The 21,288-nt window shown below is 32.9% G+C and overlaps 1 protein-coding gene across 11 annotated transcripts in view; it reads right to left on the bottom strand.

The window, feature by feature from the left end:
• Positions 1-21,288, bottom strand: part of LOC106870372 (uncharacterized) — a 216,422-nt gene that overhangs the window by 17,799 nt on the left and 177,335 nt on the right. For 4 of the 11 annotated variants that reach the window (XM_052967711.2, XM_052967712.2, XM_052967715.2 and 1 more), the window contains exon 7: positions 14,905-14,982. The exons of the other annotated variants lie outside the window; for them this stretch is intronic. In XM_052967711.2, the coding sequence (XP_052823671.1) occupies positions 14,905-14,982 (78 nt within the window). The remainder of the gene's footprint in view (positions 1-14,904; positions 14,983-21,288) is intronic. 11 annotated transcript variants of the gene reach the window in all.

The raw sequence follows: 21,288 nt of genomic DNA, 5'->3' as shown, positions 1-21,288 counted from the left end.
GGAATATATATGCCACAGAAACTGGGAAACTGGCCTTATGAGTCAATGTAACTCAAGAAGGGGTTTTATTCTTTGTCCTGTAAATACATGTCAGTCTATAATTTCAAGTTCTTGTATGCTTCAATATTTCATAATTACAAATGTATAACTGAAACCCATCCAAAATAAAATATTTCTCATATCTGTACCTGAATTTAATTGTTTTATAGCCAGTTTTACTAATTTATTTACTGAATATAACTCTACAGAAAACATACAGTAAAGTTGAGCCATTCCAACACTAAAGACAAATGTCCAGTGAAGTTGGGCCATTTTAACACTAAAGACAATGTGCTCATAATTAGGGAAATCTCTTAAGTGTTTGCCTGATTGATTACATCCATGCAATAGGTCTACCATAGCAGAGGTGACTGGAACACCTAAACAATAGCAGTAGTCAGTTGTTATAAACAGTAGTAGTGATAACTGCTAAATACTACCATTATAAATTATACATTTTCAGCAGTGGAGGAAGGAACTGGAAGACTGAAGAACCTATAAAGTCTATGGGAAAGATCCCTTCCTCCAGACTAAATCAACAGCAAAGGAAAAAAAAAATCCTCAATAAAATTTAATTAAAATCAAGACTGAAGTGAGAATGTTCTGAATTAAATAGCTTGAAGTATTGAATGTTATTCTTCTGTGTTCTGAGTTCAAGCGTCCACCAAGATAAAAGTCTTCCATTTTCTCAAAGTCAAACACTGAACATGTATTGAAGCTAATTAAATTAATGACATTCACATTAAACATCTGTGGTTGGTCAGTATTAAGAGACCAATACAAGGTCAATTAAACAAGGCTATGATTAACTATGTAAATAATTTAGTTTACAATTATGATACATATTTAACACAGTATTTCAGCAATCTCATGACAACAGAAATTGATTAATTAGCATTGTTTAATAATGAAACCAATTTAAAAAACCATTAGTAAGATTATGAAATATTGTCAAAACTATATTGATTAAAGGAACAAATGTAACAATATGAAAATAAAAGCCAAACTTCTTCAGTATACCAATTAAAGTAACAGTTCTAAAACTCTGTTCAAATTGGTTCTAAGTTAAAATGAAAAACAGCAACAAAAAACAGTAAAATACTAGAGTGATGCAGAACAAGGGTTTGAATCCACATTTAAATATATAGGGATCTTGCCAAACTAAGTTATAGCTTATATCTAACAAGAAACTTTCTAAACTATTAGTCTGTCACAATAGATGTATAGAAATACTCTTTCTACTCTATTAAACAATATTCTAAGGACAAAAGAAAACATAAAATATATAGGGAATCAAAAAAAATTAAGACTAAAACTTAAATATGAAGAAGAGTTATTATACAGATGACCATTATATAACAAGATATTCCAAAACTAAAGTAATATTTTAGAAGTACCATTTTTATCAATAAATATGAGATGTAATTGACAATATTTCCCTGAGATATTATTCACATGGAAATGTTAATTCTAGCTGGAAAAAGACCTTAAAAAAAAACAAACAAAAAATTAAAAAAAAACCCCAATGAAATCTGATTTAAAAATTAACTATGCTAAATATATACCCATTACCCAAAACATTCACTATATTAGAGGGTAAAGATAAACAATAATGTCAAATATAGTTGTGATGATCTGGAGCTGTAAAAATGAACAGATTGCATGGAGAAATCAAATAACTTTTAAAATATAAAGTTTTCTCAAACTTCTACTTGAATATTTGTGATAAGCAGCATTGGAAGAATAAACAAACTGAAGCAACACAAATAAACAGTTAGTAGGATGAGAGGGATGGGACCAGAGAAAAGAAGAGCAACTAAAAAAAAAAAAAAATTAAAAAAAAAAAAAACAGGAGGTTGGAAGACTGGCATGAAAACTGAGTGAATAGCAAATTTATCAAACAGAAATTCAGTGAGACTACATTCCAATACAACTGATAAAATCTGCAATAACTAACTTGGCTTTTCTAAAAAATAATGTCCTTTGGCAAAATAAATAATTGCATCATGGAAATAAGGTTTTCAAGGCCAGAAACAGTATTACAGAAATCTAAACCTGTCACAGCCTAAAGTTTTCCAAGATTTTTTTGCCTTAGCTTTATTTTATTATTTTTCTTATTGCCTCATTTTCTTCTAAATATTTGGGAAAGAGCCAACATGCATGTGGATGTGGACTACAAAAGAATATTATAGCAGAATAATACATTTTTTCAAGCTCTTGTGTCTAATGACTCCAAATATGAACTCAACTGAAGTTTGAAGTTTGTTAGGACATTTCTCAAAAGAAAGGCTACTTAACAATTCAATGTTTAAAGTCAAAATTAAAATTCTCAACTATAAGCAAAACCCAAGCGTATTGCAATTATAAAGAATGATGCATTTGTATTATATAATACATCAACAAACAAAAATATATGATAGATAATATGGTAATTTACTGAAAACATTTATTAACAAGTTCATTTTCTATGTTCCTACTTATTTAAAGTAAAACATTAGCTGAATAAACATTGCAGTAAACATTCATTCATAAGTTCATATCTGCAGTAAACCTTTCAATGTCTAAGCAAGGTGTTTAAACTCACACCGTTTCAACTGGAGAATTCACATTATGGTTTACATCCTATCTATTAAAGCCATAAAAAATTTTTTTTTTTTCCATGATTTTGTATACAGCCAGTCTTTAATCATGTGTGAATATGGCCTGCTAACATATATCATGCTTTCAATTATTGCTTTATGTAGTCTTTGTCGTCACGAGCAAACACAGACACTCTCTCAGTCCACTGACCTTTGACCCAGCAGCACATCCAATATATGACAGCTGGGGTGAGAGAGCTGTACTAACTGCCAACTGGTACTCATTTACAGCTGAGTAGACTGGAACAGCATCAAATAAAGTGCTTTACTCAAGAATACAGCACACCACCCTGTCCAGAAACTGAACCCAAAACCTTATGATCATGAACCAAACACCCTAGCCATTAGGCCATATACTTTTTACAATTTAATCTGTAAAGGACAGATAGTACCTATAACCTTGACTTGTAAAAGTATAAACAGAATTTGTGAAGTGATCGTTGATAATTATAAAACAGTCACAATGTAGTACATGATGCTCTGCTCAGACTCAGAGAATAGCACAAATTGGAAAATAATGCTCCAGACATGGCTGGCTGTGAGATTAAAAAGCTTGTTTTGCAACCATGTGGCTTTAAGTTCAGTCCCACTCTGTAGAAATTTGAGCAAGAGTTTTCTGTTATAGCCTTGGGTTGACCAATGCTGTGTGAGTGAATTTGGTAGATGGAAAGTGTGTGGAAGCCCATTGTGTGTGTGTTCTTCCTTCCCTCCCCAAGAATCAACAAAAGTGACCACTAGAATAGATGCTAAACTTTAAAAGATAAGAACCGGAGTCAACCTGTTCAACCAAAACTCTTCATGGCAATGTCCTAACACATCTGTAGTCCAATGATTGAAACAAATAAAAGATAAAAGATGATATCAGTCAGCAAGTACAATTACAGAGAACAACAATTTTGGTCTCCTTTCTGAAAATGTTATTGCCCTCATCACTATTACCACTCATATTAATATCTGTTTTTTTCCATTTCCCAAAAAAGCTTTCCTCCATTTCTCCGTATCTTCACATTTCACCTATGATATCTACTTTTTTATGTCACCCTGGTTACATAACAACTAGCCAATGGCTAACTCTTCAGTCAACACAAACCATCTGTAATATGTGTTCATAATTAGGTAGTTCATTAAGGTGCAAGCTAGCAGACTCATTAGCATACCAGGCAAAATGCTAAAGCAGCATTTCATTCAACCTTATCTTCTGTGTTCAAATTCTGCAAAGGTAGACTTTGCCTTTCATCCTTTCAGGGTCAATGAAATAAGCACCAATTGAACATGGGTCAATGTAATTGACTTATCCTGTTCCCCGAAACTTGTGCCAAAATTTGAAACCACAATTAGGGAGTTCATTACTAACTTGTGTTTAATTATAAATGCCTTAATCCTTTTGTTACCATATTTCCGATGAAATACACAGCCCTTGTTTCAATCAATTTTGAAAAAAACAGTTATTTTACTAAGTTCTTCATTATTATCAAGCTGATGTTTGGAACACAAATTAACATGAAATTTTGAAGGAATGCCTTAATTGAGATCACCGTGAAACAGGAAGTCTGTATCAAGGAATCAGGATCAGTCTCAGGTGAGTTAGCATCAAAAGGGTTAATAATCTCGTTCCTAGCAAGTTCCACTCAGTCTTTCAATGCATTCAAATACTCTTAAGTCACAGTATTTCTTCTACCACCAAATTCTTTTAAAACTACTTCAAGAAAAGCAATCTTCTTTAAGAATTTTAATTTGTTTCTTAGAGTGCACATACCTAATCATTTAAAAGTTTGGTTCTTTCGGGAAAAAAAACTAATAGAGATAATTTAAAAAACAGTGTAGCAATAAGGTCTAGTAGTTTAAATGTTCAGCTTACAGACTAATGGTGAAATTCTGACTCAAAATCTACTTCAGACATTCTGTTTTGTTGTATGACATCATTTTACTTCTAACAGTTACCTAACTGGATATAGCTACTGCATTTAGCCCATGTCTTAAATATCTGGATTTAAGAAAGGTATTCAGTATAAATTATGTTCTTCCTTTAGTTGATACAAATTTGAGATTTTCAGAATCTAATACATGATTCAATTAGGGAAAAAAATAAATATAAACACACTGAGTTTTTTTAATCTTAAAAGACATTACAATGCATATCCTTCTTATGCTCTTTCACTTTTATTAGTCCATTATTATAAAAACAACAAAGATGACAAACCTAACTAGTTTGCGTGGTCTTTAAGGTATTTTTATTTATAAATAATACTGTCATGATGTGACTCACCCACTGATGAATGTATCTGGTTATGTAAAGTTTAACTATAAATCATGATAACTGTATGATATAAACAAAATACTAATAGAAAACCTACTATTTTATAATTTTATAAATTCAAGATAATCTTACAATAGGAATTCAGTTATGGGCTTGAGTTGGCATAATTGACTCAATTCCTTATCTAAAATGTCATATCTTTTACCTATTTTAAAAATCAGTACTACAATCTAAGTTGAAATTCCACCAAGGTTGACTTTGCCCCTCATCACACCTCATTCTGTAGATAAGTACCAATAATATACCAAGGTTGATTCAGTCAATTACACCCCACTCCATAAAGGTTGGTGGCACTCTGTGACAAAATTAGAAATCAATAGCTAAATACATTTCGGTATTTAATTACATCCCTCTATGTACTGAATTCAAATCTGAGTGAGGAAACTGACTTTGCCATTTGTTCATCAAGAGACTACCAAAATAAATACCAGTAATCAGTTGAATAAATTATAAACCATCTTCATAAATGTGACCCCTACTACCAAGTTAAAGTTAGAAATTATTACTGCCATCATCATTTATGTTAAAATCTTTTAATGTAAAGAAAAGCACAGACAAAGTTATGCAAAAACTAAAAAAAATATTCTAATAGCCTTTCCATAAAAAAATATTAGTAAGGAACTGTAAAGAATTCTTAAACAAAGTTTACCTATATACAAGGCACCTAGTAGGAGCCTGTTTGCTATGATACATAAAAAGTCTAAACAAAACACTACAGCTGCACAGTTTCTCAGCTGTGTGTGCATATTCTTGCCAGTTGCCTTTTAAGAGCAGGAATTTCAAGGGAGGCTGTCACGTGAATTACACATACCTTTAAGTTATTCAAAAGCAAGCAATCAAGAGGATTTATATCAGGAAAATCTTTTCTAGATGTTGTTAATGGTGGTGGTGGGGGTGGGGTGGGGGAGAAAGACAGAAGAAAATAGTGCAGGTGAATGTCTGAAGGAACATAGGATGCTGATAAACCAAGTCACTTTTAATCACAACTTATGCAAAATAATCCATTTAAGTACCCATTATCTTGTTTCTTATTACTCTTAAATGTGCACTGTATTCCACAGACTTTAAATTGGAGGCAACACAATCTAGTATTTAATCTAGTAAAAATCCAGTAAATGATAGGAAATATCATTTATAATTAATTCCATATGCATCATTGGTCACCCCACTCCTTATCCACCATTCACTACATCTACACCTCAAGCCTATCCAATCAAGTTGTCACCTACTCCTCTCTACCCCACCACTTATCAGTCATTCAACACTTGTTCTTCATTTACTACATTCACCCCCTCACCCACTCTCCATCTCTCTCTCCTATACACTCCTGCAATCTCCACCCACCTACATGTCCAGTTCTTCTGTCTCCACTCACTTTTACTCACCTTGTAAGTTGAGGGTTCATACAGACACCTCATCATTACTACTTTTTATCTCTTCCCTGTTCCACCTTGACTGGCCCACACCCACTCTTTTAAAATGTGAGTAGCCATGTAGTCTCTCTACAGTAAGAAATCTGTTTCTGCTCTGGCCCCTTCTCTAATAGTTTTAACTCCTCATCTCCCAGCATAAAGCCACTAGTACTGGTGACATGAAAAAAGCGCTCACTATACACTGAAAAGTGATTAGCTTTAGAAAGGGTATCCAGCTATAGAAACTATTCTAAAGTAAACAGTGAAGCTCAATGCAGTCCTTGTGTCCATCAGATCTCATCAAACTGTTCAATCTATACCAACATCGAACACAGGCATATGATGATGAAAAAATTGTTTATTATATACTTTCTATTTACTTATTTAAATAAGCAGACTAAACTTGAATAGAAAAATAATTTTCTATGCTAATTTTCTTGCTTTTTTGAAATGCTATTTTTACATGCTTTTCTATATGAGTTTTGGAGATGGATGGTCTTTGTAATCACTCAACTGTAAGTGAAACTAATTGTCTAAAGCACAAAGTTACAACCTTGGTGAAGTATATGATACAAAGACACGGTCTGTTGTTCAGTCTGTTAACCTCACATCTGTTATCACCTTGTGGTTAACTGATAACATATGACACATCAAGTATATTGTAAGGGAAGGTTGTCAATATTGGTGTTTGTTTTACTTCAAAAGTAGATTTGATAAAACCAATAGTCACAGAATCTCATAATTGATTTGAAATCAGATTAATGGAGTATTGAACTGCATAATAAGAAATATTGAGACCTAGTTTCAGTTAGCTTTTGCTAAACTGAACCATGCTTGATTTTTTTGTAACTAAAGATATTTATCAATGTTAGATCGGTCCTGTTATCTTTTATCTCTGAAAATCTGCATATTTTTGATAAGTAGGTGAAGAAAGGCAATTAACAAAATGCCTGCAGCAGATTTGGGTTCATAATAAACGAGCAGAGAGTTTCATACATTATGCACTCAGCTATCTTGACCATCAGTACAAAATATAACAGGAAATATCACAGAATAAAGTGATAGAGGAAATATTTTATGATGTTCATATCATTTTCAAAGTTATTGGCAATGTGAATGAAATGAAATAGCTACAACAAAGAATATAAACTTTGTTGTAGACTTGATTAATCAGAAGATTTCTCTGCAGCATTTAGCACTAAAAGAATGTTTATAGCATAAACAGTCTTCAAAAGTTGTCCACTATAACCTAATTCCAATGCCTTTACACACCAAGCAACATATTTTTGACTCTTAAATTGGTACTCACAAATGTATACTATTCAATGTGTGTATATTTATATCTTAATACTACTAAATGTCTGCATTTATGCCACCACTGCTGCTGCAAAGGCCACCCTATCACCATTGCTTTCATGTTCACTCTTCTACACTTGCATGGGTCAGACAGAATTCATTGAGGTAGATGCTCCTCTTGGTGCATGCCCACACTTGTTTCCAAGCAAGGAAACCATGCCTGGAAATGTTTTTACAGAATACTGGAAACAAGTTAAATCACTTGTACTATGGTGACATTCATTTCCAACTATTACATGATGTCAAGATATGGAGACAATAAATACACACATGAAGGCTTTCATTTAATAGTAACAATGATGATGATTTCTAATTTAGGCACATGGGCAGCAATTTTGAGGGTAGGGGAAGGTTTAATTGAAACCAGTACTTGACTGGTACTTTATGAGGTGGTGTTAAAAAGTTCCGAGACTAGTTCTGTAGTGTGCCAACATGTTTCAAGTGTCATGGGCACTTCAAAAGAGGAAGAATGTCCCTGGAAGACAATGAGCTATCTGGAAAACCTGCCACGAGTGACACCCCCAGAAATATGGTATTGTGCATCAAGAAATCATCCCCCAGGGCCAGACCATCAATCAAGAGTTCTACTGCAACATTTTGAAGCATTTGAGGGATGACATTTAGGAAAAGTGACCAAATCTGTGGAGCATGAAGAATTGGATTCTTCATGACGATGATGCATCCTGTCACCAAGCTCTCCTTACTTGTGAGTGTCTTGCCAAAAACAACATGGTATTGCTTCTGTACCTGCCCTTTTCACCAGATTTAGCACTGGTGGACTTCTACCTCTTCCCCGAGATGAAAATGCAGTTCAAAGGTTGCTGCTTTAACACTGTTGTCAAGATCCAGAGTGAATCGCAGAAGATCCTCAACTCACTTATGGAAAATGGCTTCCAGGCCAGATTCCAAAAGTGGCAGGAATGCTGGAGCCTGTATATTGCTGCACGAGGTGACTATTTCAAAGGAGATGATGTTAAAACTTAGGTAAATGAGTTATCTTTTATTAAACATAACTAATCTGGGAACCTTTTGATACCACCTCATATTTCATCAACACTGGGAAAATCAAAGTTGATTTCAAAAGGATTTGAATTCAGATGTAAAGAGTCAAACAAAATACTGCAAGGCATTTTTATAGAATCACTGCCCTTACATAATAATAATAATAATAATAATAATAATAATAACAATAATTCCATTTCTGCTACAGGCACATGTCTTGACATTTGGGAGGAGGGGAAGAGTTGATTACATCAGCCACAGTACTCAACAGATACTTATTTCATCAACTCCGAAAGGGTGAAAGGTAAAGGGGATTTTGCTAGAATTTGATCAGAAAGCAAAGTTGGAAGAAATATCACAAAGCATTTTTGTCTGATGTGCTATGCTCGCCGCCTTTTATAAGAATAATAATAATAATAAAAGGAAAGTGCGGTGTGTTAGTATTGAAGAGAGGCAAAATCAAATGTATGGAAGGACTAACGATACTGTCGGGGGAGGTTATGAAGCAGATAGAAGAAACGAGCTATAAGTGCTTAGGGATTTTGGAAATGGATAAATTGATGGAGAAAGAAATGACAGAAAAATTTAAGTTGGAGTACTTGCACAGACTGAAACTGATCCTTAAGTTGAAATTAAATGGATGGAATAAGATCGAAGCTATCAAAACCTGGGTGGTTTCACTCCTTAGATGTGGAGCAGGGGTAATCGCATGGACAGTAGACGAACGAAAAAGCTTAGACAGAAAAACAAAGAAGTTGCTAACTAGATATGGGTCACTCCACCCAAAAAGTGACACAGACAGACTGTATGTTCCAAGAAAAAGAGGGGGAAGAGGACTTATTGGATGCGAACACAGCATTAGAGCAGAAGAAAACAACATAGCATGGTATGTAAAAAATGCCACAGAACCACTATTACTAGACGTAAGAAGGTCAGGCTTGTGTAGGATGAAAGATTGCAAAGATAAAGCACTATACAAGAAATTGAAAACGAATGAAACTGAAAATAGGTGGGTAAAGAAAGAATGTATGGTCAGTTTCATAGGGATGTTTTAGATAAGACAGACAGAGAAAAAAGATGGCTGTGGATGACTAAAAGTGATTTAAAACTGGAAATGGCGGCTCTAATCTGTACTGCCCAAGAGCAAGCACTAAAGCACTAAAACCAAACTACATAAAATACAGAATAGACAACACATCAGAATGTGATAAGTGCAGAATCTGTGGACAAAATGGTGAAACCGTATGGCATATTACCAGCCAATGTACACCACTAGCCCAGAAGGAATATAAGAGACGCCACGACGATATAGCCAGGCTTGTCCATTGGACACTTTGCAACAAGTATGAACTTGACAGAGTAAAAAATTAGTATGACCATAAACCTGAAGGCATTGTTGGAAATAGAAATGCAAAAATCCTATGGGATTTTATGATTCAGTGTGACCATGAGATTGAGGATAGGAAGCCGGACATAGTCTTAATTGAGAAAGCAAACAAACTATGCTGGATCATAGACATAGCATGTCCAGCTGACAACAAGGTATGCGATAAGGAAGAAAGAAAAGTTGAGAGATATGACAGGTTAGCTTGAGAAGTTAACCAGTTGTGGTCGATGAAACAAGTAGAAGTAGTACCAATAATAGTCGGAGCCCTGGGAACAGTGAGCAAAAATCTCGAGAAGTAAGTGGAACAAATAGGGGCTGCAATAAGGGTGGAGCACTTGTAGAAAACAGCACTGCTTGGAACCGCTTGAATACTCTGGAAGGTGCTTGAAAAATAAGAGGTGTTACCTTAGTTCACTGGTAGTGAACAGCTGACGCTGTAGAACATCTCCAGCATTAGAAGCTGTGCAAAAGCAATAATAATGATAATAATAATAATAATAATGATAAAGCCAAATTAAAAATACACCTCACTGACAGAAAATAGCAAAACTCAAAGCTGATACTGAAGGATTGTTGATCATAACACAAGATTAAAGCCTTCCCATCAAAAAGAAAAAGCTACAGAAAAAAAACATGAAGCAAAGTATAAAAAGTAACTTCGGAATATGTGGAGGCTATGAAAAAAAAAACCAAAAAAAAAACAAAAAAGAAAAACATATTGCTTCTGACTGCCTAGTCTCAAACAAAATGGGAAAATGGAATATATAAACAGAAACGATAGGGTTTTAATGTGTCATAAACTGGAATAAATATCAATATGAAGGGACATCCACAGAAAAGAGGTGGTAAAACATGCTACAAAATGTTTCAAAGAATGACACATTGATGATACTCTAGGGATATTCCAATTCATTCACAGAGAAATTATGACAAATCTCTCAGGCATTACTGTCAAAGAACATTGGGAGAAATAGATTGACATATAAATTCCAAAAGATGATAATATAGTTCTGAAGAAAGAAAGTCCAAATGCAAAGTGGTATCTAGCTAGAATGTGAAGAGTGAATATAGGAACAATCCTAATAATTAGTGCTTTGGGAATGGCAAAAAAAGAAAGGAAAAAAAAAAGCAGACAAATATATAAATATACAAATAAAACCCCATGGCATAGAAAATACAGACATTAACCATGACTAGCCACTGCACATTATATATATATATATATATATATATATATATTATTTATTACTTAGAGTTAAAAAACACCAACAGAAAAATACATATATGCAAGGAAGGTAAATGGAGCTAAACACAAGAGTATACTGAAAGCATATAATAGCAATAAGACTATTGGAATATTAATAAAAACAATAACTGTTTCAAATTTTGGCACAAGGCCAGTAATTTTAGGAGGGTGTTAGTTGATTATAACAACCCTTGTACTTGACTAATATTTTAGTGACCCTGAAAAGATGAAAGGTAAAGTTGACTTTGGCAGGATGTGAACTCAGAATGTAAACAGCCTGAAGAAATGCTGCTAAGCATTTTATCCAAAGCACTAAATATTCTGCTAGCTTTTCACAGAGCTATCTCAAAAACATCCATGCACTTCAATACACAACAATAATAATTGTTTCTAAAGTCTGTATTTGGGGAGGGGAATAGTCAATTATACTAATCCCAGTACTTGACTAGTACTTTATTTTACTGACCCTAACCTTGACTGCTATTTTATTTTATCACCCCACTGATGGATGAAAGGCAAAGCTCACTTTGATGGGATGTGAACCCAGAGAATAAAGAAATCAGAAGAAATACCATAAGATATTTTGTTCAACACAATAACAACAGCAATGATTTCTAATTATTGGTACAAGGACAATGAATGAGAGTATAATTTGCAAAAAATATGAGGGTTTACAAAGAAACTGAATGCTTGAAAAAAAGCCGTATTCAAAAATTTGATAGAGACCCCATAGAGGAAAGCTGCACCTACACAGGATTTCTTGGATTACCAAGAGAAAAATAAGCTTTTCCAGATTATAGATACAAGTTAAATATAAGCCCATTCACCCAGGCTTCGCTCATTGCACTCAGTCACCTTTTAATTAATTTCAGTTTCCAAGATAGATATATAAGGCCACTCAACTCCAGTATTTGTGTGACACTTATTTTATTGATTTGAATGATAAAAGGCAAAGCCAATCTCAGCAGGATTTAAACTCAGAAATCCCAATAATTTCTTCACTGGCACAAAGCTGTAATGAGCTATTTTTCTGTCTACATAATCATTTGATGTAATTACATAGCTTCAAGTTAAGAGAGTTAGGTTCAAGGAAAATTTATACACTCAAATACATTAATAACATAAGTTTAAACATGAAACTGAAATTCAGGTTTTATATCTAATTCATTATGCATGGGTGTGTGTGTGTGAGAGAGAGAGAGAGAGAGAGAGAGAGAGAGAGAGAGAGAGAGAGAGAGAGAGAGAGAGAGAGAGAGAGAGAGAGAGAGAGAGAGAGAGAGAGAGTGTGTGTTTGGTACAGGCAAGAGACTGCAGACAAGGGCAAAAATAGACCATATTTACAGCATATAGGTACATCAGTCATAATTATGATTCATATTCACTGTCATATCCCATGCTAACAACTCTATGATAGTTGCACAAGTAAAAGCAATGGGAGAAAGTGTTGCAGCAGTGGCAGTTAGCTTAACCCTTTTGTTACCACATTTCTGTTGAGATGCTCTGTATTTCTTTCAATCACTTTTAAATATAACAAAGAATTTAGTAAAATAACTTAGTTATCATTAAGCTAGTGTTATGAACATAAATTGTGACTAAGGTTTGGTTGAAGATTTTAATTCAGAACTTTTGAAAAAAAGACATTTCTACTATAGAGCCAGACGCAGCTTCAGGCGGTTTGATATCAAAAGGTTTAAGTAGAGGCCTGGAGAGAAGACTGGCATGTTTTTGAATCAGAAAGTAAGGCAATGGCTTTATCAAGGAAATGAAGCCCATCAAACCTTGGAAACTACAAATTGCCTATGGTAAAGCAGCTTGAGATTTAGGGTGTAATCATAGATGGATGGCAAGCGGGTGTGGGCAGAACAAATGTTCACTATATAACAGAGCTGCATAAAGTCTTGGGGGCTCTGAGACACATAATTTACAAAGCATTATGTAGTAGGCCTATCTATGTTTGATAAATACCTCACACATCATACTCAGCCAACTCTCTGCAGTCCAAAAAATCTCTTAGGATCATTGAAGTTGAAGGAGGAATGCTGCAAAGATGCTCACTATGAATAGCTTTACTACAGTAATCGACAAAAATCACACAGGCCATGGCCTATAAGAACTTAGTAAAGACCCAAGCTAGTACATTTAACCTGGCATCTCAACACTCACTCAATACCAAGATGCACACTGTGAACAGGAGTTTTCTGCACTTGATTATCAGAATATGGAACAAATCTCCAGAAATTATCAACAGAGCTATCTTGGTTGACAAGGTACAGGCTTTCTAAGGCCAGTTGCATAAACACTGATTGTCACTACTAGCATTATTTGCCTCCAACATTGGAGATGCAAGAAATTAGTAATGTTGGAACTCTTAACAGCAATTTCACTAACTTTCATTAAAGCATGATATGAATACAGTTGTTTAAAAATGGGATGTCATCCTAAAATTAGTATTGCTTATTGCTGTCCATATTTAATAACCAATTAAATACAGAAATACTGAAAAAACAGACACAATAGTATCTGTGCTATGCTAAATGACTCATTTCAATTTCTGCTGTCAACATTCACTTCAATTTTGGAATTCTTAGATTGTTGTTCTAACAACTTTTCCCCAAATTTGCTCTGGGTTTGGAGTTACTTATTCACCAATTCCACTGAGTTTCTGTTTTTGTCTTCTTTTTCCTCTTACCATTTTGTTAGAAAATGTTGAAGTTAAAGAAAAAAGAGCAAATATAATGATTTCTTTCTTCAATTTTTCATATTATCATTTCATTTAGAACAAAATATTTTACTTGGAAGATTTATGTTCTTCAACATAAATTATATCAAACCTCTTCGTTGTGAAAGTTTTATCCACAAAGAACAAAAGTTGAAACAAACATACCAAACCAGTTATTTTTAAGTAATGTTTCTTTTCTTTGGAAAAAAAAAACAACAAAAAAACAAAACAGAATTCATCTTTTTAAACGATGGTTAAATGAAAACAGGAAAATAGAGCTGAAGAGAAATCAGGGTTTGGAAACTAAAAAATGAAATCATGATATTCCTAATAAAATATTCTTGTGTAACCATCTCATTTGCTCTAGCCTGCTTTATAAGAATATATTAACAACCCCAGTATTTAATTAGTACTTTATTTTTATCAATCACATTACAATTTTATTTCCTCTGTGACATACTCAGTTTAGTTCTATACCTATTATTTATTTCTTCAGTGAAACAGTTTCTGCCAACTTTTCACAAATGATATCTGCAGTTCTTAATTCATAACATTTTTTCAACAGCATATCATCATCACTACACAACATGCTAAAGATAGAAAACTGCTGTAAACAGCAAAGCATATGAAGTATGTAATATAGCATTAAAAAAAAACGTTTATTTAACAGATAAAAAAAAATTAAATTAAAAAATATAAAAGAAATATTAGGCACAATGCTATTTTTTTTACACATTGCAAGGGATTGTTCATGCGAAGAGTTATTTGGATTAATTTCTGATCTTACCATGTTGCTGGAGATCGAACCCATGTATTTTGGCTTCCTCTTGCAGGATAAAATTAAACCAGGGCAGGGCATCGGCACCTACACATGCAAGGGACAAAACATACATGCACTACAGAGAGAGCATGCGCTGGTAATCATGGGAGAGGTGGCAGTGTTAATTACAGATTTTCTAAATCTGTTATCAAATTAATTAATCTGTCATGGTAATTATATTTATATAACATGTAATTAAAGGATACATTGCCAATTTGTTTAAGCAAAATGTGCATTGTTTGTTAATAGTCCTTTGTTATTATTTTACAACTATTAGTCGTATTTATGTTAATTAACCCAACAAAAATTAAACTTGCATTCTATCTTTGTTAACATAACTACAAGAGTAACAACAACAACAACAACAAAGACTAGTGTTAATTGCTCTGTGAGAATTCTCCATTCCAAGTAATTTTAATTATGAAGGATGAATATTTTACAAATAAGTACGTTAATTCCTTTCTACAATAGAAGTCACTCAGTAACTGATAATATCAAAAATTAAAATTAATATTAACAATTAGAGAAAGATGTTTTTGTTGTTCATATGGCTGATATTTTATTTTATGAACATTCTATCTAACTATTTTATTTTATGAACATTCTATCAATTGAAGAGAAAACAATGAAACAAAACAATGCAACAAACAAATTAAAATGGAATTATTTCAAAGTATTTTTACATTTATATTTATTTAGAAAATTTAATAGAATTAACCAAATGTTAAAATAAAAAAAAAAAGAAATCAAATCAATATAAATAATTGAATAAGTTAAATTAAACAAAAACATAAACTATAAATGAGACATAAAAGGCACATGTACTCACTTCACTAATCTAGGTAAACAATGTATTCAACATCACCACCACGACATAGAGAGGTTCTTATGGAACTTGTTATGCCACAGGGATAGCTATGTGATTAAGAATTATGCTTCACAATAATTTACTTCTAGGTTCGATCCTACTGAATGGACAAGTCTTTTATCATAGCCTCAAGCTGGCCAATACTTTTTGAGTGGAATTTGATGGACAGAAAACTACGGAGAAATTCACTGTATATGTGTCCATGCATATACATATATGTAGTGACATTTAAAAAACACCCTCACAAAAATTTAAAATTTGTGCTTTTTGAACCAAGACTCTAGTGATATTTATTCTGTAATTCTCTTGACTTTATGCACTTATAACACCACTTATTCTGCATCTAAGCTGATGATGCCAAATATACTACTTAATTCTTCTGTGAATCACTGGATGACCAACAGGCTGGTCTAGAAATGCAGGATCTTTTTTTTCATTGGAATTGGTGAAAGTAGATAATAGCATCATTTGGTTCATTTCTTGTCACCCTTGCTATAAGAAATGAACCAAATGATGCTATTATCTACTTTCACCAATTCCAATGAAAAAAAAGATCCTGCATTTCTAGACCAGCCTGTTGGTCATCCAGTGATTCACAGAAGAATTAAGTAGTATATTTGGCATCATCAGCTTAGATGCAGAATAAGTGGTGTTATAAGTGCATAAAGTCAAGAGAATTATAGAGTCCTTGGCATTTCCTACAAACACACACTCACCAAGGTACACACATTTACATAAGAAAAATATTTACTAAATCACTATTTGTAAATCTCTCAACGAAAGACATTCAGTAACAGTACTGTAGAGTAAAGATTATTTGCCAACATAACGTGGCAGTCCTAGTTAGGACAAATGCTACTACTATTTAGCCCCAGGAAGCACTATTCGAACAAGACTTTGGCAATGCCACCTCCAGCTGAACAGTTATTCTGTGCTGATGAAGAGAAATAACCCCGAAATCACGATACACACATATTATTTTATGCTGAGCGGGTATACTAAACTCCCTTTTTCGAAAATATAAGGACACAGATAGTGTTTTGTATAGTCAGCTGGAGACGATGTTTTCTGGAGCTAAATAGCAGTAGCATTCATCCTAACCATGACTGCCACGTTATGTTGGCAAATAATCTTTAATGTTTACTAAAGATTTCTGTTAATTTTGATATTCTATAAAACTAAGTGTATATATTGACTGATATTACCAAATTAAAAAAATTCAATGAAATAAACTCAAATTGATATGCTTATATATAGATTAAGACTTTCTTCAATATATAAAAGTTATAATTTTGCCACTTTGAGCAATAAAACCTGAGAAAACTAAGCTTAATCGAATCAAAACACCATATTTCCAACAAATGGTCAATTGTGGAATCTATTAATGCCATAACATTTTCAGTGACACTTCATCATCACCTTGGATCGAGCGAAATATAGAAATTGTTGTATCTAAACTAAATTACACACATTTTTTTCACACATATATGCAAATGCACATATAAGCTCAAACAACACTGACAAAAACTTTAATAACACTGAAAAGGCTAGCTCTATATTACTCCAATTTAAACTGCACTTTCCATCACTCCAACCTTACATGTCATCAGCACAGTCGCAACACCTTGATTAAGCAGGTTTCTGAGTCCTTCTTTACCAGACCTGAAACTCTGCAATTCCCTTTTCCCTCCTCAAGTATACACTCTAATCCCTAACAAGCAACGTGATTACAAGGTGACTACAACTATATTAACCTCATTCATATATTTATATATGGCCACTTCCCCTGGTGAAGAACATTGGTCTGCAAGAGCCGTGTGCCAGTGCCACATGAAAGAGGTTGGTGTAAGGAAGGGCATATAGCTATAGAAACCAAGCCAAATCAGATTGGAACCTGGTGCAGCTCTCCAGCTCTGGTCAAACTGTTCAACCGATGCCAGCATGGAAAACAGATGTTAAAGGATGATGACGATGATGATGATCAGAGTGGTTGGCGTTAGGAAGGGCATTCAGCTGTATAAACTCTGCCAGATCAGATTGGAGCCTGGTGCAGCCTTCTGGCTTGCCAGTCTTCAGTCAAATTGTCCATGGAAAGCAGACGTTAAACGATGATGATCATGATATATATATATATATATATATATATATATATATATATATATATATATATATATAATCCTATGCCAAAGGATCTTAAAACAGAGCTGTGGGCACCATTAATCATCCTCTATTTAACTGCAATAAATACAACCTTATCACCACAGTTGATTATTAATTTTTCATTTTTTTTTAATAACCAATAATGGATTCAAGACTTGTGTATATATCTGGTGGGGAAAAATGGTTGGAAATATAAAGAACAGACATAAATAATTAATAGCTACACAAATAAGTAGACAAAATATTTGATGTTTAAAAAATGTGAAAGAGAAAGAATGGTTAAACCGAGAAAAAGTTCAGAAATAAATAGCAACTGAATTTTATATTCACCCAATAAAGTATAGAAAAAAATCTAAACATTTGTCAAAACCAACAAAAGCATGAAATGTATCATTTTTATAGTTTTCAAATGAATATTTGTTTAGAGTACAATAAAAAAAAAACTGTATAATACATTTATTAATATCAGAGACAAGAAGATACTGACAAATAATAAACAATTTTTAAACAAAACCAACCATTTCTAAATTTAGGAGTCAATATTACTTAAAAGAGGGTATACTATAAGGTGTTGTTTGGGAAGAAGAAGACCTAGGAATATATGGGATGAAGTACAGAAGTACATGAAGTAGGAATATATGGGATAAAGACCTCAGGACGCCAAACCTTTTAGAGAAAATGACAAAGGACTGAGATACTTGGTGCTCAAGAAGACCCATTTTCCACAGCAGAAGTGTTAAGGCCGCATTCCCCAGGGAAGAGGATTGGCTTGCAAGAGTCCTGTGGCAGCACCACATAAAAGCACTTATGCCAGTGCTACATTAAGAACACCCAGTATACACTGTAAAGTGATTGGTGTTAGGAAGGGCAAACAGCCATAAAAACCAAGCCAAATCAGACTGGAACCTGGTGCAGCTCTCTGGCCAAACTGTCCAATACATGCCAGCATAGAAAATGGATGTTAAAGGATGATGATGATGATAAAAGAATTGGTCTAGCAATCCAAATTCTTAAACTTTCATGCTCACATAAAAGAGAAATAGTAATCTATAATAATGATTTTGCAAGGAAATTAATAAATTACACAAAACAGTTTGAACAAGGAATCAAACTGGATTACAAACATGCTGAAGATATAAGAGCTTTAACGGGAATAGTTACATTTTTATACCACTTGGTGAATATGCAATATGCCATAAAGTCCTAACTGAAGTTATTTCAGTTCCCCTATGCTACTTATGCTTATGGAAAATCTACAACTTCACATTTCACTCCCTTCACAAATATAAAATTATGTGGCTTGTCCAAATAACTCAACATTTGACAACAGAATTATGGAAGAGCAACCATCTCTCAACAATAAGAATAAAAGTACCATACTGTATTACTGAGTCATTGTCCATTGATAACAATGATTTAACTTTTATGACATTCATCAGAAGAACAGATTCCACAAATACCAATGATACAAGAAAAGTTTTTCAATAAATATCAAATAAGGTTAAGATCTGATAGAAATCAATATATAAGTGAAAGGCGGTACCTCTGAAACATGATTTTTTTTTTAATCTCTTTCTCTGTTAATTATTTAGTCATGGAAAAGCCACACAGAATTGCAATGAGTAATGATGTGGCTGCTAAAATCTGATATTGAACTGATGATCAAGCTTTTCCCAAGATAACTAACCAATAAATGTTTCCAACTATTTGCATTCATTATGCAACATAACCAGAGAAATGAATTAATTAGGTTGTATTTTATTTTTTCCAGATGATCATTTAGATAAGTAGGAATTCGTTTTTGAAGTTAGTGAACACATTACAAAGATATGGAAATTCTCAAACTATAGATTACAATGGGATAATAATAATAATAATAATAATAATAATAATAAATGTTTCTTCATTGGTACAGTCCAAAAATTTCCTTTATTAACATCTGATCATGAATAATACTGAGAAAATCACCCAAGAGAACTGCAGAGACTTAAGTATAAACTTAACACAACTACCTCTTACTTTAAGTATTATGTCTACATGAAATCCATTTAAAAAATTCTAGTGATGCTAATGTATAAGGTAATGAACACTATGGTATTCTTAGCTCTGCTGATAGAACTAATAATAGTGACTCATCCGTAGATATAAATACATATACGTAAGTGCTACTGTTTTGTATTTCTTTACAAACAATAATCTGCTCAGTATATCTTTCACATATATCTTCCATTAACATTACAAAATTTCATTAAATATTTAGACAGGTTTTGTCAAATGGAAGCATTCATCAATATGAAATTATACAAAATACAGAAGCTCAACATTTGAAAAAAATCTTTTTTCTTTTATTTAGCTTCTTTTCTTTAATGCATCTCATATAGTAATACATGATCATTTTCTTTTTTTTTATTATTGTTTTCAACATTTTCTTTTAATTCTAGAAAGGACTAGTACCAAGTGCAAATATGTGAGATTTGCATGTATTGTAGAAGTTGGAATTTTAATAGCTAGATGCTCCATCTAAAATGAATCACTCTTTAAACCCTTGTCGCTTCATCAAACCACTATGTCCTGGGTTTAAACTAAAGCAAGTACTAGCTTGAAAATCTGAAAGGGTTAATATTTCAACAACTTGATTATAATAATGACTGAATCAAGTTTACAATTCAAAACATCTTCACTCACTGAAAAGGTATTGCTAAAATTTGTTTGCTATTGTTTTTTAGCAGAATGAATTAAAGCTACTCTACACAGTGATGATATTTCCTTAAAATAACGAACTAGATCCATGAAAATTCTATGAATTTCAGTTATTTTAGCCTTTTATATTAAATATAATAGAATTAGGGGGAAGGGAACCAACAACCAGCATACAACTGTAGGCTATTTTCTTACAATTATAATTTCAGAATAACACTATGAATCAACATTTTTAACTGAAATATTTAGACTGCATATGGATTTGGAAAATAAACAGATTGGATTTTCTCTTATAGAAATATAGTTTCTAAAAACCTCCCATACTAGAGATTTCAGAATAGTTATTGTATCAGATATTTTATTATAAAACTTTATTATTGTAACTGTATTCTACTTATCTGATCACAACTTATATAATAATTTATTATTGTAACTGTATTCTACTTATCTGATCACAACTTGTATAATAATTTATAATTTGTTTTAACTGCTAATGTTTGAATTAATAAATGTTACATAAATCCCTTAAAGCTTATCACACTGTGTGTATGTAATAACAGCTAACATTCTTTTCATACTTTAATACTATCTCTACAAGGAACACAAACGGGAATGAGATCTCT

The sequence above is a fragment of the Octopus bimaculoides genome, chromosome 1, assembly GCF_046866305.1.
Source record: "Octopus bimaculoides isolate indiv1 chromosome 1, ASM4686630v1, whole genome shotgun sequence".
NCBI classification, from domain to species: Eukaryota; Metazoa; Mollusca; class Cephalopoda; order Octopoda; family Octopodidae; genus Octopus; species Octopus bimaculoides.
The sequence above is the reverse complement of the archived record's forward strand: the minus strand, read 5'-3'. Positions and strand labels throughout refer to the sequence as shown.